This window comes from Anthonomus grandis, chromosome 1 (genome assembly GCF_022605725.1).
Source record: "Anthonomus grandis grandis chromosome 1, icAntGran1.3, whole genome shotgun sequence".
In the NCBI taxonomy this organism is placed as follows: Eukaryota; Metazoa; Arthropoda; class Insecta; order Coleoptera; family Curculionidae; genus Anthonomus; species Anthonomus grandis.
Window position 1 is genome coordinate 49,179,996 of NC_065546.1, and position 26,501 is coordinate 49,206,496.

Below are 26,501 nucleotides of genomic sequence, written 5' to 3' on the forward strand. Positions count from 1 at the left end.
CATGTCTAAGTTCTGTGAATTTTCCTGTGTAACAGTATTGGGCAATATATCTACATGTACATCTAGTCTTGGTGAGAAATATGATATTGAGGAAGAAGAACAAAAAGAATACACAGAAAAAGAAATAATAACAGAGAGAAAAAGAAGGATTAGAAGATTTTAGTTGAAAAAGTGTTTTCCCTTTTGTCCAAGCTTGACGTTGTCAATTACAAAATTAATCTACTGTTTTGGTTTTAATGGCAAATCTGTATGTGAAATAAGGGTTAAAATTTGATTTATACTATGGCAATGGTAAATATTTAGTATAAGTATTAATATTGTTGGAATCATAATGTCTGAGCTATCCTATTTTGCTTTAGTTCTGATTAGTATAAAATTTGACATAGTATATGATTTGGATTTAAACGAGTCCTGAATCGGCTGACATGATTTATAGACACTTAGACATAATATTCTCAGCGTAAATATTCGCTGATTACTTATGAAACATCCGTTGTATTTAGCAAATGAATAAGATCAAATTTTAATAAAATTTAATTATATTAAATTCCCAGAGAAAGCTAGAATTGATTTAGCTTCAAAAGCTTAGAATATCTGGATAACAAGTGGACTGTATAATACATTTTAGTGACAAGAATGTCAAGTAAACTATGCTAAAAAAGCGATCAGTGAAATAAATAAAACTATAATTAGTGCATTTACTTGTTCCTTGCAGATAGCTCTTCAATTCAGTTTAGAGTTCATCACAAAAGCGGTTTTACTAATTTCAGAAGCACATGGTATTTATACTGTAGACTATATATGTCGTTGTCTGTACTGTTCTACTACTGGCACTAATCCTTGCTTGAATCAACAGTGTTATATACAGTATTGTACATTTAGTGCATCTGAGCCATTGACTTTAGGATATGCGTGCACCATAAACTCTTTAAATGATGCACTGGTTGCTGTGTAAATTTAAGCCTTAAAAAAATTAAATAATTTTCTATGTACCCAAAAGCCCAATATTATTAAATTATAAACATTGTCATAATTTATTAAAAAAAACATTTATAAATAAAAACCCAATCCCGTTTAAAAAGAAAACAAAGCGAGGATTGAACAATCAACGGCCTAAAATAAGACCTCTTTCAACCACTTAAAGAGCAATATTAGGAATAACCTCAACTTTCTTAGAAAAATAACTGAAATGACTTAAACAGCATGGGCCAAAACTAGGTACAGTTCAACTGTCTGGAAAAAATGGGAAATTACCAAAGTAAAGTACCTGAAACAAAAATGTAGGAAAACAGCCTGAAATAATAAAATAGAAGGTTCTACGCGATAAGTTTTTTGTAGGTTGTAGCTTTCGGGAAACACGTCTGCGGGAAGTCGTTTTAGAGTGCCGCTGTCCTCTAGATCCACAAATCCAGGATTTCTTACTGTCTGCGCTATTTCTTGGGAACACTTTTCATTGAAAGATTTATAAATAAGAGATATATCTCCGATGGTTCTTCGATGTTTTAAACTGTCGAGTTTACAGTTATATTCAGGGTTGTTGACAAGTCGTAGTACAGTGCGTTTCTGTATGCTATCCAGAAACGTTCTTGGGAGCAGCGCTCCATAAATGTGCGAGCAATATTCCATGGTCAGCCGAATCTGAGCCTTGTAGAGAATAAGCAATTGTTCAGATGAATATAGGTGCTTCGTCCTAAGAAGGAGGCCCAATATCTGAAAAGCACGCTTTGCAATATTTGACACATGCGTATGCCATGACAGGTTAGTCTCTGGTTAGTCTCTTAGTAACTTAAAGACTCACACTGGTTTATAAACGTATTATTTTTCCAGTCATCTTGATGTTGGGGCCATCTGTGGTCGTCTTTTTGGTTACAACAGCTGCCTGTGCTTTTCCTTTTAAACTGTACTAGGTTACGAATTCCCAGTCTTGACGCTTCTAAATCTTTCTAAATTATGATTCTTTGGCTGTCAAACTCTGTCGATAAAAGTAGTTTTGACGGTATAATAGAGGACACAATACTGCCATCGGCTGCAAAACAATAGAGAGGGTTTTTTATATTGTATAGCAAGTTATTAATGTATATTAAGAATACTGTTGGCGAAAGTATTGCTCCTTGAGGAAGAACCCTGCAATTATTAACCCAATCATATTATTTTTAGGAAAAGTTAAGAATATTTGAAAATAAACTCTAAAATTAAATTTAGTAATGAATAAACTCCTTAATTTTTTTTAGCTTTACCAGGTTCTGTTTTAGCATGTATAGAATAATTTGTCAAAGGATTTTATCATGCATGTTCCAGAAATAAACTTTTATTAATTATTAGGCCAAATAATTTCTTTTGACTTTTTGTTATTATCTCGCATGAATACGGAATAAATGAAAAGCAAATTTAGAAAATTGGATTTGCCACTCTAAATATTACAACAAGCTCCTAAATTATTTAGGAACAAATGCACGGAACGCAAAACCCCTTTTGCCGACAAATTTTAGCTTTTATTGCATTGTACGGATTTTCGTAGGTGGATTCATAATATGCTGCGAGCAAGCAGGTATGGTATACGAACATGCAATGCAATCTCTTTGTTCTCGGTTTGTGTACCTAAGGATTTCCGAGCGCATATGAGAAATGGCAGTAAATTCTGCCTTATTTCGGTTTAGAGCAACAGAACCTCGAAATGTAATAAAAAATAGTTGCATGCTAGAGATAGGATAACAATATACGTAATATAATTAAATAAAATGCACTAGTTGTATTGGTGACCAGAATTATTTTAAAAAAATGATGTGGTTGTGGGTTTATTGTTCAAAGACTAAAGAAAAACGTTTCGAATTGTATTTAATTCATCTTCAGGGCTCGAATTTATAGTTTTCTCCCGTTATGAAAGAAAAAGACATCACATGTTAAAACATAGATATCGGCACAACATAGGGACTTTAAAGGATACGTTAACAAAAAAATTATTTACATAAACAAACCAACAGAACTTAACAAACACCTAAACGTGTACTCTTTTAAAATAAATGATTTATTTATTTTATTATTAATATTATTATTATTATCATTATTTATTTTGTTTATTTCGAGTTTATTTCATTTAGATACCTTCTGCTCAATGTAACGTAAGGGTTTTTGAAGCCATTATGAATTGTTTTCCTCGATTATCGACACTATCGATTCAAAATCGATATCGATTTAAAATATTACGACAGAAACTTAAATGTTAAACTAAATTAGGTTACTTAAATTACAACAAAAACATTAAAAAAAAAAACATTCTGGGCATTTCTGAGAACTAAATCGGACTCAGGGTTGATGGTCTGGGATAGTGTGACTTTATTCGAAAAGTATTCCGGATACTTTTGCACATTCTTTTCAGCCTATTTTTCAAGCCAGTTCTTTTAACCATGGGTCTGGTGAGCAATAATGGTTTTAATTTCCCCCGAAATAGCAGACGATGATATCTTATCCAGCATTAAACGTTTATTATATATCTATCAGACTTGTTCCAAATTCCAGATTGTTCCTCTGAAGTTTCCACTGAACCTTTCTTTCGGGCTAGAACGTTTTCCGGACAGGCTAAAAGAATCCATTGTTACACCTATTTTTAAAAATTGTAGGAAAAATAATGTAATTGATTATCCGCCTATTAGTACATTAAATAGTCTGGATTTTTGAAAAAATTATAAATAATTTAATATTCATCTCATTATCACGCCTGTCTGAGGAGATCTCAAACGTTCAGCATGGTTTTCTTCCTGGCAGCTCCACTGACAGACCTCTGCTTTTTTTTCTGAACATGTGTCACATGCAATTTTGAATAAGCAACAGCTTAATGTAATCAATACTGATTGTGTAAAGGACTCGACAAGGCTGATCATGCCAATTTTGCTGCAAAAATCACAGTTCTCTGGTAGATCATTGATGCTAATGACTTTATACACACATCAAAAAAACTAGGGAACAAAAACTAACATAATTATAACTTTTCGACCCCCCCATATATGTTTCTAAAAATGAATGAGAACATTACTATCTTGCATTTTTCGCCTAGACTTCAACAAAAAAACTACACCTATTAATAAATTATACTTTACACTTATTATACCTATTACAAAAAATCAGTTCCGCTAACGTTAAGGTCCATTAATACAGAGTGTGATCTCCTCGTGCATTATTGACTGTCTGGCATCTTTAAATTAGGTTGTCAATTTCTATTTGGGGTGTAGTAATCCGTAAGTCAGGAGGACAGCTGAGCCCTCGTTTGAAATTGCCTTCTTTGATTAAAAAGTCTTCGTCCTATTGAATCTCATAAATGTTCAATGGGATTAAGGTCTGGAGACTGTGCGGGGCATGGTAAAACATTTTACGAATTTCCTATAAAGTCGCATTCCAGACGAACCACTGATGTTCAGTGCTTTTGCAGATTTAAGATCTCCTGATTTTTTAAAGAATTTATATATTTTAAGACCTCCGGTTCCATGGCAGCTGTAAGAAATATGTTATTATGAGTATTTCTTGTATATTTATCCTCATACATGATCGTAACGAGATGTTCACATGTAAATGCGTTAGCTTTGTCAAGGTTGTTCTTGGGTTATTACTTTTATCCATTATATTGAATTTATTATTGGGGGTACATTGATTTAAGTTTGGCACTTTATTAATAATTTTCCAGATTTTTTTAATACAAAATTTGTTTTTCTCTATCAAATTCGAATAATGAATATTTCTCGTTAATTTTATGTATTGGATATTTAATCTATTGGTTATTAAGTGTACGTCTTAGTCGAATCGAGCATGGTAATCCATGGTTTGATTTTATATTCATTATATTTTATTTGCTTAGAGACTTTTAACGAAGTAAAACATTTTGTATCTCTGTTTAATTATTGATACATTTGTTACTGCAATGTTCCTTATGAACTTCATTTTCGATGCTTAATTGTTGATCGAACTTTTCATTATTTAGGATTTATATTTGTTTTTTATTAGAATATGTATTTGAAGGTATGTTTTTTTAAAAGAAAATTAATTAAGGGCTTTAATAAATATGTGATCTTTACATGTGATAAGGTTTCATATGGAATACGTGTGAAGGAATTTGTATATTTAATACTACCATATTTTGAAAGGGTATTAAGATATTCAATAGTTTATAATTTTCATTAAAGTGTTTTAGTATTGTTAATATTTTTAAGGTGATTATCAAGAGCGTGTATAGAGTTGGAAGCATTTGCTGATGGAGACCGATAAATGCAACAAATACCTTTAAGGAAGTCATTATTATTTAAGTACATTTACTGAGTCAACGGTGTAAGTTTGTGATGACAACTATATACTATTTTTAATATATACTACAACACAGTTATTTTTGTTATTATTAATTCCAACAACACAATTATATTAAAAGATTCAAATCCGTCCATGGTCACTTGCAACAGAAGTAATTGAAAAATTCAAAAATTATATTAATAATAAAAGATATAATTTTTTATTCTAAATAAATGATTCCAAGGAAATATATTTACATCTAATGTTTCTATTAATTAATTATCTTTCTCCAACGACTCAGTATTAAAAATCCTATGAAAATCTATTTAATTATTATATCTTATTTAAAATCTAAGGCATCTCACACTAAATTCTTGTAACCGAAACCCTGGAATAAACTCAAATGTAAATACGGGATAATTTACATAACCTTACAAAGCCACTGGAACGCAATAATTTAACTTTAATTATTCCCACTCGCCCAAATAGCAACATTGAATAAACTTTAGAAGTTTTGTTGATGAACTGTCTAGCGGGTGGTTTCGGATACGAAATTTGCCACTGTTTCAAGTAATTATGTCGGATTGGATGACAGGAAAGCTCCTGTAATGACCTGGTCGTCCTCACAATGCTTTACGGACGAACGCTAATTTCCGGATGAACTTTTGGCCAACTCAGTTAAGAGTTGTAATGAAGTTTTAGAGTAAGTTTAAATACAACAAATAATGTTCTTTTTCAGTAAAATAATTATACCTATTTATTATTAAATGGGTGTTATACTATTTTGATTATGCATTTAGATGTAAGTTTTCTTAAAAAAAATAATGGCACATTTATGCAATAAAGTAACTGGGATATACATATGGGTTCCAAAAATATTCCGTGAAAGTTTAAATGCTAATAAGTTGGTCGACAATTGTGTAAATGTTTTGGTTAAATAATTATGTAGTTAAAATATGCATACAATATTAATATACAGTACATCCGTAAAGTAGGGGATAAATTCAATAATAATGAAATGGACCGTTTCGGAAAAAAATGCCCGAACCCGTCGATTTTAGTATTTTGTTTAGGATTTTTCTACGTGGAAATTAAATATACAGGACGACTCCAAAAAAAAGATATGACGTCATCAATATGTTTTTTTTAATGGAAACGACTATTTTTTAATGCAGAATCAGAAAGATAGCGTTTTTTTACAAAGGATAGGGTACAAATGAATAGTGGTTACATGAGTAATTTTGAATGAACAATTATGATAAAATATAAAATTAATATATAAATATCTATCTAAATTAAATGAATTGAGCACCGTTGTTTTACCGTTAAATTTGAACGTTGTTAATGACATCTGTCAATCATCATATTCCATACAATAACAGTAAGTAACAAATTGTAGTTACTAATAAATTAACAATAACAGATATTTGATAATATTTTTGTGACCTTAAATAGCAAACCATAATGATTCTAAAATAAAAATATAAAATGAGTATCATATCCATTTTGGTTATTTAAATACATCTTTTTAATTCAGTTTCAATATTAAAAGTACTAAAAACTAGTGTGTAAGTATTCTAATGGATTTCCATTATGCTTATTGAGTCTCTCATGCTTATTTTCCTCTACTATATATTTTATAAAATTATTTTATTATTATCTTAAAACACCGCTTTTTCTTAGTTTCCTTTTGTAGTTTATACCAAATACCATAAGCTTAAAGAACAATTTATAGAACGCTCGCGGTATTTCAAAACTCGCAATCTAATTACCGAGATGTTGCGTCTAAAACCTGAGAAGATACCTGAAGCAGCTAACAATTCTGTCAGGATTAAAAATTATGTGCTTTTACAACACTTTGAAACTTTACCCATTCTGTCTGGTCAAATAAAATAAACTTTAATTGTTATCTGGGGAAAAGTTATTTACTTTGAAAGTTTAAGAAGGGTAGGGAGACACAAGAGATTAACTAGTTTTACTGTTTATAGATGCCTGAACCGATTATCTAACACAAGGGGAACATTAATTGTCTTTGGTTATTATGATAAAATACAAGTTAGAAGGTTTTAATTAAAGCTTTCTGTTTATATTTATTTAGCAGTTTATTTCCAACAGGCAAAGCCCAGTTACAGGAAAATCTATAATTAAGTGTAAACAAGTATTAAATTACTATATAAATTAAATAACAAAAAGAAAAAAAAATAAGGAAAACTTAAATTACTATATCATGTATATATCAAAATTAAAGGAGATGTAAATTAACATTAAAATGAACAAAGAAAGGGATTCATGGGACAAGGGAAAAAAGGAAGAGAAAAGGAATTATGGTAACTGTTGGTTTGTCAGAAACAAAACTAGATCCTTTATGGAGCATACAAATATGTCACAGGTTGATGATACTGAATTAAAAATTCTGCACATTTGATATACGGGATCCTGAAACCTAATGTTAGTTCTGGCGCGATCTAAAGCAAAAGTGATATTTACTCTAGAAGCAAATCGTGGTACCTAAAATAGAATATCGTTCAAGAGAGGAGGAGAATTTATTTGATTATTGACCAACTTCCATAAGAATGTCACAAGATGAATTGTTCTCCTCATGGCCAGAGATTGCAGATTAAATCTACCTAACATCAGATCATGATCATGTCCCCTAATAGGATATATTCCATCCTCACGAAACATAAGAAACTTTAAAACCCTTCTCTGAACACTCTCGATGTAGCCAACATGGCATTCATAGAAAGGACACCACACCAAGGAACCGTATTCCAGTCTTGATCTAATAAAGGAAGGTATAATAGTTTTATTGAGTTTGAGTTGTTAAAGAGTCGGCTATTTCGAATGACAAAACCCAGAAGTCTAACGAGGAGGTCACTGTCTGTTCAATATGTGGCACAAATGTGAGCGAATACAACCCCTAGATCTTTAATAGAAGTACTTCTACAGAGGATTTGATTGTCTATATTGTAATTAAACAAAACAGGATCCTTGGTTCGGTGAAAGGAGATCACACAGCATTTCGAGATGTTAAGACATAACTGATTTCGACTGCACCACCCCCTAATTAGGTCCAAGTTACTCTGTAAGAACAAGCAGTCCAAGATACTATTGATACACCAGAATATTTTCAGATCATTAGCATAAGCTAGTCTAAGGCAGGAAATCAATTCTATAAGATCATTAATATAAAAGATAAAAAGAAGTGGGCCGAGATTGGATCCCTGTGGGACTCCAGAAGTTGAAACAAAGGTATTAGATCTGCAACCTTCCACCTCAACAAACTGTAGACGGCCAATAAGGTATGACGAAAGAAACGAAATTAGCCTTTCTGAGAAGTTGAATTGCTTGTTCAATTTTTCCAGCAGAATGCTATGATTTATCTGATCGAAAGCCTTACTGAAATCAGTATACACCACATCAACCTGACTTTTTCTATCGAGGGCTGAAGAAATAAAATGAGTTACATTACAGAGGTTAGTGATGCACGACCTTTTAGGAATAAAACCGTGCTGATCTATAGAGAGTAGTGATTGAACTTGGGGAAGAATTCTGTTATAAACAATAGTTCCAAAAGTTTTGGAAAAATTGTAAAGTATGGAGATAGGTCGGTAGTTGTCGATTCTGTTTATATCGTCTTTTTTGTGAATTGGTATTACTTTAGCACATTTCCAGGCGCCTGGAAATTTGCCAGTTTTTAAAATAAGGTTAAAAATATGACATAAAGGCTGACAAAGGATAAACATGCAGTCTTTAGCCACAAAACTTGGAACACCATCTGGACCGGCTGTCAACTTGTTTTTTAGCCTCCGACTAGCAGCAATAATTTCCTCAGTGGTAATTGATGGAAGAATGTGGAATGAGGAATTAGAAGGAGGATAGGTTTCTGCGAGGTTCATTGGATCTTTATAGGCATTCTGAAATAGTTTGGCAAAAGCTGGCACAATATTTTTTGTTCCTTGAAAAGAATTACCATTGGCATTGCACATAATAGACGGAAGTGAAGAGTGACCTTTCTTAGCTTAACAAAAGACCAAAACGATGAGGGATCAGTGACAATGTTCTCCTCGGCTTGGGTCACAAATGAGTCATAGGCCTCACGGGCTTGAGATTTTACTGTCTGGCGAAGCCTGTTGTATCTGGAAAGATTAAATTCAGTTGGAGAGGATCTATAACCGCGATATGCTTTTTCGTTCTTAAAGATATTAGAAATAATTTGTTTTGAAAACCATACTGGAAATCGCCGTCGTCTTCGTGGTTTTAAAGGTGCTGAAGCAGCAAAAGCTGAATCAAGTCTTTTGTAAAGTTCCTTGCAAGCGCTGTCAACGTCAGAAGATTGCGAGACGGACAACCAGTGTGCATCAAGCAACAAATTATACATGAGTGGAAAGTCTGCTTTTCTGAAGTTAAACTGCTGTAGATTATTTGAACTTATAGAAGGATTATATTTATGAGGGGAAGCCGATTTAAAAGAAATTGTCAAAGCAGGATGATGCAAATCTTCGTCAATAAGCGGTGATATACTTTTGATGACACTGACGTCGAAATGTGAAAAAACCAAGTCAAGAAGCCGATTATTAACATTTGGAATATTGTTAAACTGCTTAAGACCAAGGATCTCGCATAGGTTCGTCAAAAGCTTGCACTTGACACTGCTAGCTTCGGTTGGCTGATAAGACGGAACATTAAAATCTCCAACAATCATAACGCGTTTTGTGTCGACCAGATCCAGTGATATAATTTGACACAAGGTCTCAAAGTCTCTCTCGGTTGTGCATGGAGGGACATAGATTACAAACAAGTAAAATACAAAATAACCATAAGTGAGCTTACAACCTAAAATATCTATAAGCGGTGTGGAGTTAAGGATGTCTTCCAAGTTAACCCTCTCTAGGTGGATTTTGTGAGAAGCTGCGACCAAGCAGCCACCACCACGAGTAGCGGCCACTCTATCCAGCTGTCTGTCAGATCTGAGCACTCTAAATATTTCTGGACACAATTCAGAGTCGAGAATATCTGGTTGAAGCCACGTTTCGGTGAAGGCAATGATGTCAAAGTCGCACACGCAGATCCCTGTATAAAGCTTATCAGTCTTGGTGCGGAGGCCACGTACATTTTGATAACAAAGACGTAGGTGGTGTGAAGTGCTGGAAGGATTTAGTTTTTTGTGGCGATGACAGGCCTGCCATTGTCAAACTTAATGTACAGATTTGACAAAATAGGGTCAATGAAATTAAGTGTTTTTGAAGAAAAATATGCGGTTTATTTAAAAAAATAATAATAAAAAATATATTTGTTTTTAAAAAATGTATGTATTGAATACCGTCATAAAATAGAATATAAGTTTTTTTAAAATGCTTATTTTTACTATAGGCATAACCAAAATGGATCTTGTATATTTTTTATAATTACATATTACAATATGTTTAAAGGTTTGATAGTTTTAATGTTTTTTAGATTTTCATAATTAATATTAAGTTCAGTAGGTAGCATTTTTTGAAATATACAAATTTAAGTAATGCCGATAATGGTCTAAGTAAGGTGCTCATTAAAAAAAATATTCTGTATACCTTTCATCCATTATAAATAAAACATTTTTTATTAGATTGTCAGCTATGATGATTTGTGGCTCAAAAGTCTCTTAATGCTCTTTCTATCGCATTTCACTTTCCATGAACATTTTGCATTATCCTGAAATATTAATCTTGTGATATATTTACTCCATTTACAGACGGAATGAACATTTCATAGCGATCGTTAATGGTTTTTTGATCTCATATTGTGATTTATGCCAATTTATAGTTCAAAAGTTCAGCTTCATCATTCCAAATCTCAAAATATGAATTCTCTGATGTATTTATTCTAACTACAGGTTGGATCTATCACTTTATACGGGTTTTCAAATGTTAGATGATTAATAACTTATTGAATGTAAGCTCTTCAAATGCTATTATTTGTTTCTGAGCTAACTCTACACATTTATTACTTTTTTCTTTCTCTTTCCAAGATAAGCAACGTCTATAAAATAAGCCTTTCTATGTACTTAGTCAGGTAGTATAATATCTGGTCTGTAATGCTCAATCTTTTTGTCCGTGAGTATAGTAACGTCCCAATAGAGTTTGAACTCTTCATTCAATATCTTAATCTATTATTCCTGCGGTTTATTGGTACCAATATTTAGAATGTGGCAATAAGGTGTTTTGCTGTTTTAGAAAATTTATGGCTCATTTGGCAAGCATCTATCTCGACTTTCAGCCTTTCTCTATATTTTTGTTTGAAGAAGGCATTTTTAGAAGAAAAGAAATTATTAATATTTCTGGATTCTGGATCAAATTTTACTACTAATTTTTTTTATTACAAATCTATAAAATTTGCCCGTTAGTAAATATGTAAATCAAATATTTATCATAAAATAAAATATTGTTTACCAATGCTAGGATATCCAATATTTCACTATCGAAACAAATTATTATCACGATAAACATTTAATTGGTCCTTATGAACATAGAATGACTTTTTTTTATTTAAGGGTTAATATCTCAATGTTATTATTAAAATAAATACACCTCTATACTTACCTAGATAATAAACCAAATGAAAACTAGTAATAATAAAATATCTATTAAAGATAATAGAAATGATAAAATAACTCTTTTGGGAATATCTGTTTTATTGTGACTCTGACTGAAAGTTATAAAACAAACCATTATCTAGAACAATAAAGCGTTTTATTTCAAAAATCCACTAGAGCAGCATCGATTTTTACATATTTTTATTTGTCTTTCATTGGCATTTTAACTGATAAATTAAATTTATTTTAAATGGTCCATTTAGATTTTATGTATATTGCGTTTGTTGTTATAGAGAAAATCAAATATATTGTTATTCCTATCAGTCTTTTTTATGAAAAAACTTTTAAATTGATTTATAATTTTTTTTTAATAATGCAATAATATAAATGATGACTTACCTGTTCCACTTAATATTCCCCAAAATCGTGTAAAATATATAACACAAATCAGCAATTTCTCGCAACTGAAGATGCATATAGGGCACCTTTTTTTGTCGGATGGTAAACGTCCAGTAGCAATGCTTGCACCAATATTGATGCCTAAAGGGTTCGTCTCCAAAGTGGAAAACATTGAAGCACTTTTATATTTACTTATTTTAATTTAAAACAGAGTTCTCAAGAATAACATCTCCATTCTGGATAAAAGGCATATAAGCACTGGTATGCTGAAAGAAAAAAATTAATTAGTAGAATTTAAAAAAGTATATTAGTTATTTTCAATATTGCAAGATAATTTATGGAAAAAAAAATAAAAGCAAATTCTGAACTTTGAACTACATGGTGGTAAAGTTGTAAGAAACTTATTTTTTTTTGGTAAGATTTAATAAATTTGCAACATAATAAAAAATACAATAAAATATTGACAAAAACATCATTAATAAAAATAGTGATAAATTCAGAAAAATTACATCATAAACAATTTTAGGTTTGCTTCGCAAAAATGGGTGCACATAAACAGCATACCAATTTTCCGAAATATATCTACATCAAATTAATTTACCAAAATAAAGAAACGTTTTTTTCTTACAACTTTACCATTTAAATTCTCGGCCATATTGTGATTTATCGTTTACTGATTTGTATTGATTTCTTTATTATTATAATTTTCTTGTATATTCCATCTTTAATTAACTTTTTATTTTTAACTGAGCATGTTTAATTAAAACATTTCCTGAACATACTAATACTTCGTAATGTCTTGTTATTATTAACGGATATTATCATAGTAAACATGTCTAAATATAGGTATTTTTATAATAAACCAAACTTCTTGTCTGCTTGCTTACTTTAAACAGATTCTGCATCTCATTAATCATATGACGTCGAAACTTGTTAAGTTCAGGGTTGGTTTGAACCCTCGCCTAATGAATTCGGATTTCCAATCGATCTTTATTATCTTGTGTACAAAACTATGAGAAATTTCAGATATTTTGCCAAGTGTAATGGCAAGGGGACTCCTTTATTGGGCTAACTGCCAAAGATTACATTTCTGAACTGATTTTGGGTATGATGCAAGACTTATAATAAAAGTATAGTATAGTGTTTCCTAACACTCACAAAGACCTACTAATATTATAATATTAACCTAATTTAATATTAAAATATTAACCTAACACAATATAGTAAAATGGCCTTTTCTGGTCATTTTTAAAAAAATCTGACAATTTGACATCTCTTAAAAAAGATGGACATTTTGGAGGATTTTGGAAAACCATATATAGACTTAATCTGTTGTTCCTAATAATTCATTTTTAAACGAACAACTATTGCATATTTAAATCTCTATATATTATACAATCTACTTTTATATTATGCAATTTTAATAAGGCGGCACTGCCTAGTCGGCGGCCATATTTAACTTCCAGTTTAAAAGTTTCCAACAGATGGCCCAGCTAGCATGTTACTTTTAAATCGAAGTTAATGGCTTAGTCTTGGAGAAGATCTTGTTCTTTTATTCAAATTCATTTTCTTTTAAGGGCCCCACTCGCCTCTTTTTTCTCTGTCGTTTTTAACCGACGGTGAAAACGTTGAAAGAAGGAACGTTGCCTGATAAGTCCACTCACAACAGTTTGATTTCGCGTCAGTTTATCACGATGGACCGTACATGCCTATTAGCATTGGCGGCGGTTTTGGCAGTCGAAAAAACTCGCGAAAAAAGAAAATCTCGAAGAAAATGGGCTAAAGACTGGTTGCTTAAACGCAGTACGCTATCACATACACATTTATTGGAAGAGCTAAGATTGGAGCCTGGTGATTTGCACAATTACTTGAGGACGGACGAGAATACGTATGGAAAACTGTTAAGACTAGTAACACCGGTAATTGAGAGACAAAATACCCATTTACGTCAATGTATTAGTCCTCACGAACGCCTAACAGCTACTCTGCGTTTTCTGGCCACTGGCCGCAGCTATATGAAGACTTAAAGTTTTCAGTAATTATTTCACCAAAGGCACTAGAACGCATAATTCCCGAAACATGCCAAGCCTTATATACTTTACTGAAAGATGAATATATAAAGGTAAGGATAAACAAAAAAAAGGTATATATATGTTATATACCTTTATTTATATGTTTGTTGAGACGGATATTGTCTAGTACTGTATATATTAATTTTCGAATATTTATCGACGTTGCCCATTTGACTTTCAAAAACTATGTCGTTTATCATTTTCTCGGTAACCAGGGCTACTTCTAACCGTAATTTTCTTAGTTTGTGGGCAATGTTTTTACCTATAAATATAAAAAAAGTATAAAGTAGGGAACCTACTGAAAGTAAATTTAAAAAATATTACCGATAATGTCAAATTGGTCGTCGCTTTGATCTAAACGTTTGTCCACTTTACTTAAAATATCATGCGCCCTAGATCTTTTAGATAATTTAGATCGAAATGATGATGATGATGTCTGGGCATCTCTACTAGAAGTTGAGGCCAAACTTGACAACCTACTTCTATATATTTGGGGTAGTGCTGTGTCACTGACCTCATCTTCAAGTATTTCGGCTGGAGATTGTGCCTCTGTAACTGTTTCAATCTACATAATAGAAAAATAATGGTATAATTTAGTTAAGTACATTAAATATCAACTTTGGAGTTCAATAAATTTACTACCACTTTATATTGCAATGTGTATGAGAAACGTTTATGGCAAAACTTGGCTTATGAGAAAATTTTTAATTTCTCCATTTTCATCTTAAAATTTAATTTTAAACAGGCTGTTTCTTTTTTTGCAGTCTCCTAAATGCGAAGACGACTGGAAAGCAATATCTATATACAATATATATATATATATATTTTTATAAGTAGTTAGGAAACACCCTGTATATCTGTCTCTGGCTGCTATTAATTGAGACAATTTGATTCTTGTGCCAATTTTTCAAAATTGAAGTTTAATAACCAAACAAGCATTAATTTATTTTTTTTCGTTGTTCAAATATATATTATTTAACTAGCGAAAACTGCTTGAACGTATAATATTTAGGAATCTACGACAAGGTTGAAAAGAACAAGGATGCCTACCCTGTAAGATAAAAGCATAAAAAAGTCTAGAATTAAAAGCCTTTACATCAGATTAGTTTGAAAAAAAAAAGGAAATTTTAAATAGACCCCACTACCCCTTTTGAAGTGCCATATTTTCAATATAGTACAATTTATAAAAAATTTGAAAAAGAATTATACACGAAATAATTTAGGCCTGGCCTTGAGATTCCAAATGTTTACTATAAATTAGTATTATCACTAATTAAAATTCATTTCCAATTGCCGCAATTATTTTTTAAATCACTGATCTCTGTCGTCAAAAATTAAATTAAAAATTCTACTTTCCCTAACCATATTTTCACATTTATGTATTACCATATGTAAGCTATACATGATCGAGAGTTCGTTTGGATCTATATAAACGATGATTTAAAAGAAAATCGTATCTTTTCCCTGTTTTCCCTTTACTTTGATCTCAGAACTTTAAAGCCAAATTCAAAATGACTGATACCTAGAAAATCGAGGTGTTTCAACGTTATAAAATATAACATATATTTTGAAGAGGAAATTTAATATTATTTATTTATTCTTTTAGATGTTAAAGCTATTTAGATAAAAAAATTAATATAAGTCAAAGTTAGGCTATTAAAAATATAAATAAGTAATACTTCATTTTAGAATAGATGTTCTATTAAATGTTTTGGCTGTTTAGTTTAACGTTTGTCTTTGATCAATAAAATGGCTATTCAGTGTTCAGCTACAAAAAAATTCAAAAAAATAACTATTTTTAAGGCGTAACAATCAAAAATCTGATCCAGGAGTAGGATTTTAGTGACTTCCGCTAAAGTGCCAATTTCTCGAAAACCATCGATTTTTTACCAAGGTCATTTTATGTTTTTCTGGGTGCTTATAATTTGCGACTTTCCAGACACCCTATACATTGGATTTAGAAAAATTAGTCTTCAAATTTTGGGCATCTGTAACAGCCACAATTGGGCAGCAATTAAGAAATCTCGTTTTTCGTGTTTTATGCATGAGCTATTAATAAAGTATTATGCATATATGAAACCAGTTTAGATTTATTCGATTCTAATCATCAAATTTTTATCCCTTGGCGTTTCTATTTCCTATTAAATAAAAAAAAGATATCTTAAAGTCGAGCTATTTACTTGAATTTAACTAATAATCCGAGCAAGTAAATTACAAAAAAAAAATAGAAAAAATCTCTACGATGGGCTCCAAACAGTTATTGGATCGTGCTGTCGGAGTTAGTGCGAAGAAATTGTCTAACGCGCATTTTATTTTGCTTGTTTTGTCTACAATATCCGATTTTACGAACGGAGATTTGTCGCGGTCGATTGATTTTCTGTTTCGAAGAGCAATTATTTGGTGCCTCGTAGTTTCGATTTATTAGACTGATTTTTTTTTGCCCGGAATTTAACACTTAATGAAAAAATAACAACCTTTTTATATTAGCATATATATGAAATAAATGTAAATTATGTAATGGCTTAATTAAATTAAAAACTTTATTCAAATATGAAATAACTAATTTACTAACGAGTTAATTCAAAACTGATTTTTTAAACGATTATTATTAAAAAAAAGCGAAATCTGTAAAATGATCAAACTATATTTATAATATGATAAAAATATTATTTATAAAAAATAAAAATTTTAATGGCCATGAAAAATGGTTTGTAAATTTGACAAGTGTTGATATACAAATTTTCTTTTTGTGTGTTGTTTTAGTGATTCAGTCAAATTTTTGTTGTCTTGCATTTTTTTCAAAGGCTTTAGTTGGATAAATGATCAAATTAAATTTTTTTAAATAAAAAATTTTTTTCTTTAATTGCCAACTTTTCGCCCTATATAAGGCATTCTCCAGGGTACTACAAAATTTAAAAAAACATAGTAAAAACACATATAAATTAAAACGGTATGCTATACAGTGGTCAAAAAAATATTTATCAACAAATTAAAATACACTAAAAATACATTAAATAAGTATATTAAAACTAAAATCTTACACTATTCAATAACTACTTATTGTTTAAATACATCTTCAAAATACATGAGAGTTAAAATAAAAAATTAAATGAGAACATTTAAATCTATTTACAACAGAAACAGCAAAGCTCTTCGTTTAGTTGTGACAAATAGAACATAGCGATTTCATAGATTGTATTTAGTTTATTTGTTGCTGAGGACAATGTCACTGTTGGTGCGTAAGTAACAATGTAATTAACTATAATGAATAATATTTTAGCTCTAAGCTTTAATTTTTAAGGTGATTCAAAATCTTAATTTTAGTTTATGTTAAGTAGGTTCTAATGGTAAAAGCAGCCATAGTAAACACTGCTGAAAACGCTTTATTTTCCTATCAAGAAAAAATCTTATTTCCTCATTTTTTAGAGGTCCTTTTCTACTTTAAGTTTAATTTTTATTACGAGCAAACTATCTGAAAATTGAAAGAATTTTTCCCGAACCGGAAATAACAAAATTAATTTTGAAAATTGGACAGAGATTGTTTCACCCCAGGCCAATATAACTCGAACGAGGCAAATATTTACTCGTACTTTGAACTGCCTCTATCAAACTGAAATAAACAGAGAAAAGTTAGAAAACCTTGTATAAAACGTGCTATTTTATTTTGTTATTGAATCATTTGTTTGATTTGGGTTTGTCCATGTATTTTCTTAACAAAAATAGAATAGAACTCGTGAAGACGTCGAGCTTTTTAACGTAATTGAATTTCGTCAATGGGTCGGTATAGAAACGACTGGATTTAGACGACACAATCAGCTTTTAACAATGTAAAAAAACATATCAGCACTCCCTATGAATAATTGGATAACCCGCAACTAAATTTGTATCATCTGTATAGTGCGTCCCAAAAGTTATGTCCAAATTTATTTGAAATTGAGCGATGGGTTTTTTGCAAAAACGCTTGGACCCGTTGACTTTTAGTTCCAGTTGCGCTTTTTTGTATATACAGGAACATTTTTCAAATGAAAGCACCTTTTTTTATTTAATGTTTGAATTTCCCGTTGAATTCGACGTATATTTTAGGAGTCATATCCTATATCTAAAATTGACAGTTATCGAAAAAAACATGGCCGAACATTATTATTAAAGGTCCCACATTATCTCTGAGAATTTTTATAAACAGAGCAAAACTCCATTAATTCGTGTTTTTTTAATATTGACTGGTGACTGTGTATTTTCATAGAAACATGTGACAGTTGTACGACAAACAGATATTGTTACGTGTGCGAGCAAAGTTGCGGTTTTCACAATGGTAAAGTTAGTGGAACGAGAAAAAATAGAAATTCTGTGTATGCTTAGATTTGGTGATAGAACACGTATCCAAAGAGTGCACACGTTCTCTATTATTCAATGAAATCCTTTGAAAAATTGGGGCTAATTTACACCTGGTAAAATCTAAAGTTCACCGAATAGTTAAAAGGCAGAAATATCACCCATATAAAGTTATTCCGGTGCAAGAGTCATTTGATAAAAATTTTGATAGGCGAAATGAGTTTTGTGAACGCTTGCAAAACATATGCAATATAAATAATAATTTAGTAACAAATATTATTTTTTCTGATAAAGTTTGAATGGTTGTGTAAACAGATAAAATTGTTGACACTCGGTGTGCAGAAGAGTAACAGGTCCATTTTTCTTTGAACAGACTTTAATGAAACAAGTGTATCTCGATTTTTTCCAATTTCAATTAGTTCCAGCTTTACTAGCTTTATTTCCAAATCCCTTGGACCCAGTCTATCCTGAAGAAGAACTAATTTTCCAGCAAGATGGTGCTCTTTCTTACTATACTGCTACGGTGGGTACATTTTTTGATGAAACCTTTCCCAATCGGTAGATAGAAAGGAGATAACCCATCGAATGGCCTGCTAGGTCGCCTGACCTAACACCGATGGACTTTTTTTGTGGGGATACCTCAAGTCAAATAATCTAGACGATTTAAAAGAGAGAATTTGCAAAGAAGTGCGCTCCGTAACTCAGGAAATAATTTAAAATGTACTACGAGAGTAAAGTTATTGATCGCCTTGGATATTGTCGAGCCGTCAAACTTTTAATTTAATTTTTGTTCTTTTTTTATTTGTTACATAATTCATGTTTTCTTTGATAACTGTTGACTTTAGGTATAGGATATGATGCATGAAACATACGTAGAATTTCACGCGAAACTTAAAATTTAATTAAAAAAATGATGCTTCCATTTGAAAAAATAAAGCCGATAATCGAAATTTATTTTACAAAAAAAAAAAACTGGCAATAAAAATCGACGGTTCCGAGCGAGTTTTTGCAAAAAAACCCATTGCTTAATTTGAAATGAATTTAGACATAATTTTTGGGATGCACGGTATATTTCATAGTAGTGCCATTCAGCATACATAGCTGTAGTTCTAATATCTAAAATTTATACTTTTTTTCGAAATTATAATCCTGGATAGAATTCCCAATTTATTTAAATGAAAGTCTTCCCTTTGAATAACCTACCGTTAATAACGTACCGTTGAAGAACACTTTCTAAATTTCAAACTATTTTTAATTGCAAATAATTTATTACTCATCTACACCCATACAGATCGAGCTTCACTAGCAGCTTTCCAGACATATCTGCAGTCGAAAGCTTTCGATATGTCGCAAAACATTGCAAGGCTTTTTTTATTAATATAAGACCAGACAGAATAAACACATTGCGTTGACATTCGCAGAATATGTTATGGGAATATTCGAATCTACTAGAATATATTTATATCTCACTTGGTAGATGATATTTAATTTATATGTCTCCAATATTTATTTATCTCACTCTAGCTAGATCCTCGGCATATCTTTGCTAAACAGAAATATACTAGGGTTAATTAAATCCATTAAACATAGGGATAGCCTAAAAGAGCAACTACTAAAAAATTTTTCAGTGGAAATGGAGGCGCAGTACAAGAAATATAGAAACGTATTACAAAAATTATTTAATTACTACAAAGATAAAATTAATGTAGCAGGCAAGAACTATAAAAAAACTATGAGAAGTTATTAATCAATCTATAAATACAACCAATGATAAAAATGAAATAATAATAAAAGACGAAACAGATGCGATTTAAAAAAAAATAAAGAAAGAACATCTTCACTTTTTAACAATTTTTTTGCAAAAATTGGGGAAATAATGGCTAGCAAAATTGCATTGACGAATGAAGACAACAAAAGTAACTATGCTGTAAATAAATCATTTTTCCTAAAACCAGTTAACGAAAAAGAACTTGTATCACATATAAACTCTTTAAAAAACAGACTCTTCTCCGGGTGAAGACGGTATAAGTGCCAAATTAATAAAATCAATATATACCTGTATTTTAAAGCCTTTAGTACATGTAATTAATTTAACTTTTAGTACTTCAAAAATTCCTAGAGAATGGAAACTGCTATAGTTATTCCAGTCATCAAAAGTGGCGACCCATATCGAATGACAAACTATAGACCAATCTCACTTCTAAGTGACTTTTCCAAATTATGGCCTCGTAGATTTTTTTGAATCACAAAATCTCATTTATAGTAAAACAAAACAAAAGCACTGAGGATGCTGTGTTTTGTTGATACCGGGATATACTATCTAAAATGCAGCAAAATAAAAAATGCATCACAATCTATATGGATTTTTCTAAAGTATCGACACAGTCTCTCATTCCTTGCTAGTAACCTGGACCGTATTGGGGTAAGAGGCCGTGTGTTAGATCTTTTTAAATCATATTTAGAAAAATCGTATCCAAAAAATGCAATGTAATGATACATTAAGTAGTGGGACGGTCATTGGTACTGGAGTACCTCAAGGCACATTTCTGGGACCAGTTTTATTTTTAGTTCATATTAATGAATTGGGACAATTGCTGAAGAATGATTCGATTATTTGCTTTGCCGATAACACTGCAGTGAAATTTACAATTGGGAAAATGTATTTTTGAAAGCTGAACAAGGCCTTAGCGTTTTACAAAAATGGATAAGTAGCAATAAAATAAGCCTAAACGTTGTAAAAACTAAATTTATAGCATTTTCAGTAACGGCTTATATTAAAATTTAAACCACAACCTGTAATTTATTAAATACTACTTGTACCTGTCCAAGTATACAAAAAACAAATAAAATTAAATATTTAGGCTTATATATTGATCTACATCTTCGCTGGAATGAACACGCTATCGAAACGGCGAAAAGACTTTGAAAACTATATTACAAATTTTACCAGCTTCGAAACATCCTAAATGGAAAAACAATAAAAATAGTTTATAATTCGCTTGTAGAGTCTATTTTAAGATAGTGTTTACCAATTTGGGGTGGTCTTCGCGAAACTCCATTGCAGATTTTAATGGTGTGCCAAAACAAAATCATAAAGATAATTCTGTATAAAAATACCATGTATCCTACAATTAATCTTTATTCTGAATGTAATGTTTTAAACCTAAAAGGATTATTTGTAAGTACAAGTCTTTATTTATACAAAAAAATAAAACATATTTTCACTGAGCTTGATCATCATTATAGCACTACAATCATATTTTTTAACAAATCTCATTTGCAAAGAAACATATTATTTTTGCTTCCGAAAATTCTTAAGATTTTACCGCAAAATTTAAAAACAAAAATTGAGGGAAGTCATAACCAAAAAAATTTAAATATTGAACTAACACAGTTTATTACACGAAATTATAATAGTTTTAAAAATTTACTGATAAAGTAATATAAAGTCCATTTGTTAATTATTTTTGATTATCAGTTTACGTAGTTGCCATTTGTCATGAAATATAATCCCCTGAAAGTCGATTCACTTGTTTTGCAATTTTGTTTGAATTTTTAATTTCCTACTAGTTACTACTTATGCCTCCTCCGTCTTTGTATCAATGTAGGAAATGAAAAATTTTCGACACAGGCCTAATTTGTGGTCTAGTAAAATTTTTCGTTTAATTCTAATAGATTCATTATTTAATTGAGATAATATGAAAAATAAGAATCACATAAATTTTTGTTAAAATATGTATTGTTAGTACTATGAATTATATTATAACCTTTAAGTTGTGTCTATAAATTCGATTCTGCATTTGTGAAAATTTCCGTAATATATTGTATTATATTGTATCTAATATACAGTGTCAAATTGATAATTTTCATTGTGATGATCTTGCAAAATATAAGAGTTGGAAAAATATTATTTGGAATAACAATCAGTCACAGGCTAGAAAAACTAGAACATCACGAGTAATAAAATTAACAGAAATAATAATATTTGGTATGTTTGTGGGATGTTGCAGGCAAATGAGATATATGTGTCATACTCCACGGATATTGGATACCATCTGGGCAGTTAACAACTTTTGCTTCAGCAACTTAATCTTTGAGCCATAACGTTTGAGCTTAGCAAGTAGTATTGAAGACATCTAAAAAATCAACAAGTACTAAAACACAGTTTTTAAGTTTTAAGATGCCTTTTATATTAGATGTGAAAATAAAACTCAGAAATTTCCCTCACCTGTATCTTACTTTTATTCCTTTTCGAAAATAACTTTTTATTTTTCATCTTTCATATACGTTTGGCGACAAATCACGTATTGCCTCGACGACAACAGACAGCCATTATTGCCGCAATTCCGGACATGTATCATATTGAAACTAAAATATCTCGTCCGTAGCTGCAAATGATAACACGATGCTACACCAGTTTCGGTTCGCAGCTTCGGTTGTAAAAAGCTTAGACAGCTATAAATGATGATGTCTGCCCCAAAACGTCACGCACAGCGTCGAAATGTCACAATATTTTGTCAATTTTAATGGCCGACAGCGAGATTAATACCCCTGTCGAGTGAATTTAGCGTTATTTCGGTGTGCGGGCTCTAACTAATGATAAATGTTTGCTGAACTACTTGACACTAGGTATGGTTTAAAATATTACTTTATTGTTTTGTAAATGCAAACTGTACTATATTATGTTTGTAAATTATCGTGTACGCAAATATTTCATAATGAGCGTAAATATTTATCATGTGCGTAGTGGGTGTGAAATTTTAACCTAAAATTAATGTTTTTTTGTATATTTAGTAAAATTAAGGGTGCACATCATTCGCTTCTTGACTCTGCAAAGTCTTCTATGAAGTTACCAATAGTATTTTTACTATTTTATTGTATTTCCTATAATAATTATAATAATATTAATAATTATTATTATTTTATTTAATTTACATCATTCAATAGAGAAACTCCAATAAAAGAATGGAAAAAATACATATAACAATGAAAAAATCATCTTATTAAAATAAAACTAATAGTATAGATATAACAAATTATTAAACTAACTAAACTAAATTAATCGAATTCTTTTAATTTCGGCTAGGCTACAGTTAAATATATCGCATTGATTCTGTATAGAGTTGCAAGTTCTACATATAGTCGCACTAAGATTTTTTTTGCAGAAACTATGTCATGTTTGAACTATTATATAATCAATGTAACTGGAACAATATCTTAGACTATTCGGACCCAATGGAAGGCTTTCACTCGGTACTTTTAAGCATTTTTTTAATAGGGCTTTTCCTTCAGTTCTTATAAAAAAGAAACCTTAGTACACAAGGGAAATAAAAGTTGCAGCCAAAAATAAGAGATCTTTACATAACATAAGAAAATTTTCATTACATAGCACGAACTTTATGAATTACTACAATAACTGCAGGAATATTTACCGGTCTACTCTAAAAAGGACCAAACCTATTTGTTACTCGGGAAAGAATTAAAAAATCCTCTAAAAAACTAAAAGAAACGTGGAGGATTGTCTCTGCGAGGTAATAGCAGCCACATGACTATACCTAGTTTCTTAGAAGCTGATTATTTATTGCTCCATGGCATCTAACCTCTCAAAGAACCTACCACATACAGTGCCACCTGACAATTTCCCAACTCATATCAATGTACCAGAAACTTTTTTCCTTTTTACCCACTGATGCTGGTGAAGTTAAATCCATATTTAGAGAGATAAAGAACAGAACTTTCGCGGGATGGGACAGGTTGCCAATACGTGTCATTAAAACTTTACCTACACTTATCGCATGTAGTAAATAATTCTTTTACAAATGGCCTATTTTTTTCTTGCCTTAAGAGGGCTAACCTTGTTCAAATTCACAAGAAAGGTAATCAAAATAAACTTTGCAATTTTCGTCCCATAGCATTACTTCCTGTACTAAGAAAGATTGTGGAGAAGCTGGTTAAGGCGAGGGTCGTTTCATTTCTCAACAGGCATAAACTTCTTGATCCGCATCAGTTTGGATTTCTAAAATCTAAAAACACAGGTGATGCTATGTTTGGATTTCTTCGGGAGCTGCAACTCAGGCTCAATCCAGGTGACATTGCAGCTTTAGTATTCTGTGATATGTCGAAAGCTTTCGATTGCTTGCGCCATCCAACAAGTGGTTTTGCTCTTAACTATCAGATCGTAAGCAAAGGGGTTTTGTTTAGTAATTCATGTTTCCCTTAATTACCTATTTCTTTTGGTGCCCCACAGGGATCAGTCTTGGGTATCCAGCTATTCTTAATGTAAATTAACGATTTGCCTCGATTACACATTAGTGGACTGATTTTTCAGATGATGCAGCAATGCTCTGGCATGCCAGGGATCCTCAAAGGTTGCAATTGCTCAAAGTGTGCAATTATTTGCGATATGCAGTGTCTGATGGAATGGTATAATTCCAATAGTCTCGTGGTAAATATTTCAAATAACAATAAAACGTTGTTCCATTCATGTACTGCAACATTCCTAGGCCTATACATTAGTAATTCCTTAAAATCTGAAAGCCACATAATTCAGTTTAACAGAAAACTCTCAACCCTTAAACCTGGGATTGATAATGGCAATTACTATCAATCCTATATTTCTCTCTAATCGAATTACATGTTTGTTACAGTATTCCATTCTGAGGGTCCTGTTCAGAATACTTGTTTTACTTAGCATTCTGATCACAAAAATGGACACTGCTTGCCATGTGTAAAAATTCGACAAAAATTTGACGTCGACTGTGTGCCTTGTTCACAGAAAGTTCAGAAACGAACTGTCTCATAAGCTCAGCCAAATAATACAAGACACATTTTTTTGCTATCTTTACCTATACCGAGGTCTGAGCGAGTGAAAAAAACCAGAATTTATAATGGAATAAAGCTATTTAAACATCTCCCCCTCTTATTAAGAAAACACCACTATGCGAGGAAATTTAGAAAAACATTAAAGAAATTATTATTAATTAAATCATATTATTCCTTGCGGGAATATTTAACGGCTCTCTCATTTAGCTAATAGGTTCGAATGTATGATGCTTTTTTTTCTAGTTTTATTCGAATGTCTTTTATGTTATTTGATTAGATCTTTATATGCCCTACATTGATTTAAATTAAGTTTAGCCTCTATTATTTTATATACAGCTTAAATGTGAAAGAAGAATGATGGTGCTTTGTATATTGATCAACTTATAATTTAATATTTAAGGATTTTGTTAGTTACAAATAAAGCTTGACTTTGACTTGACTTTAAGCAAAAATTTTGTAATGTTGGTTCTAGGTCTAGCAAGGTAAAAAGTTTGAGGACTATGGATCGTCATGGATAGCTAATAAGATCTACCAACATTGTGAAGAAAATAAATTAATTGCTATTGAGCAGACCTACTGCCTGAGATATTCCCAAGGATGTAAATAATAACCGTTATTCGATTCTATTATTACTGAACAAGGGAGCCATACATAAATAGCGAATTCTCTACACTGCATATATAAGTTACAGGGAAGCATTTGACACTTTAACCATTATTGATTTACTCAGAAATCTTATGACCAACTGGAAGACTTAGCGAAGGTATATTGAAGAGCTCATTAATCGATATAAAAAAGGGTATTATCCAAGGAGATTCTATCAGTCCGCTTTGGCTCTGTTCGGTTTTATCCAACATGTTCAACCACAGTTAGATCGGTTTCTTTTTAAAGAGAAATCTAAAAGTACAATATAAAATATCTCATTTGATGTATATGGATGACGTAAAACTATATGCAGGCACACTTGCAAACATAAGATCCTTGCTTAAAACCACTGAATTATTTTCCAAAGACATCTACATGGGTTTTGGACT

At 31.1% G+C, this 26,501-nt stretch overlaps 1 protein-coding gene across 3 annotated transcripts in view; it reads right to left on the minus strand.

The window, feature by feature from the left end:
* LOC126748647 (uncharacterized) overlaps positions 1 to 26,501 on the minus strand; it is a 207,929-nt gene that overhangs the window by 165,659 nt on the left and 15,769 nt on the right. For all 3 annotated transcript variants that reach the window (XM_050459080.1, XM_050459550.1, XM_050458414.1), the window contains exon 2: positions 12,242 to 12,507. In XM_050459080.1, coding sequence (XP_050315037.1) covers positions 12,242 to 12,413 — 172 coding nt within the window. In that variant the 5' untranslated portion in view covers positions 12,414 to 12,507. The remainder of the gene's footprint in view (positions 1 to 12,241; positions 12,508 to 26,501) is intronic.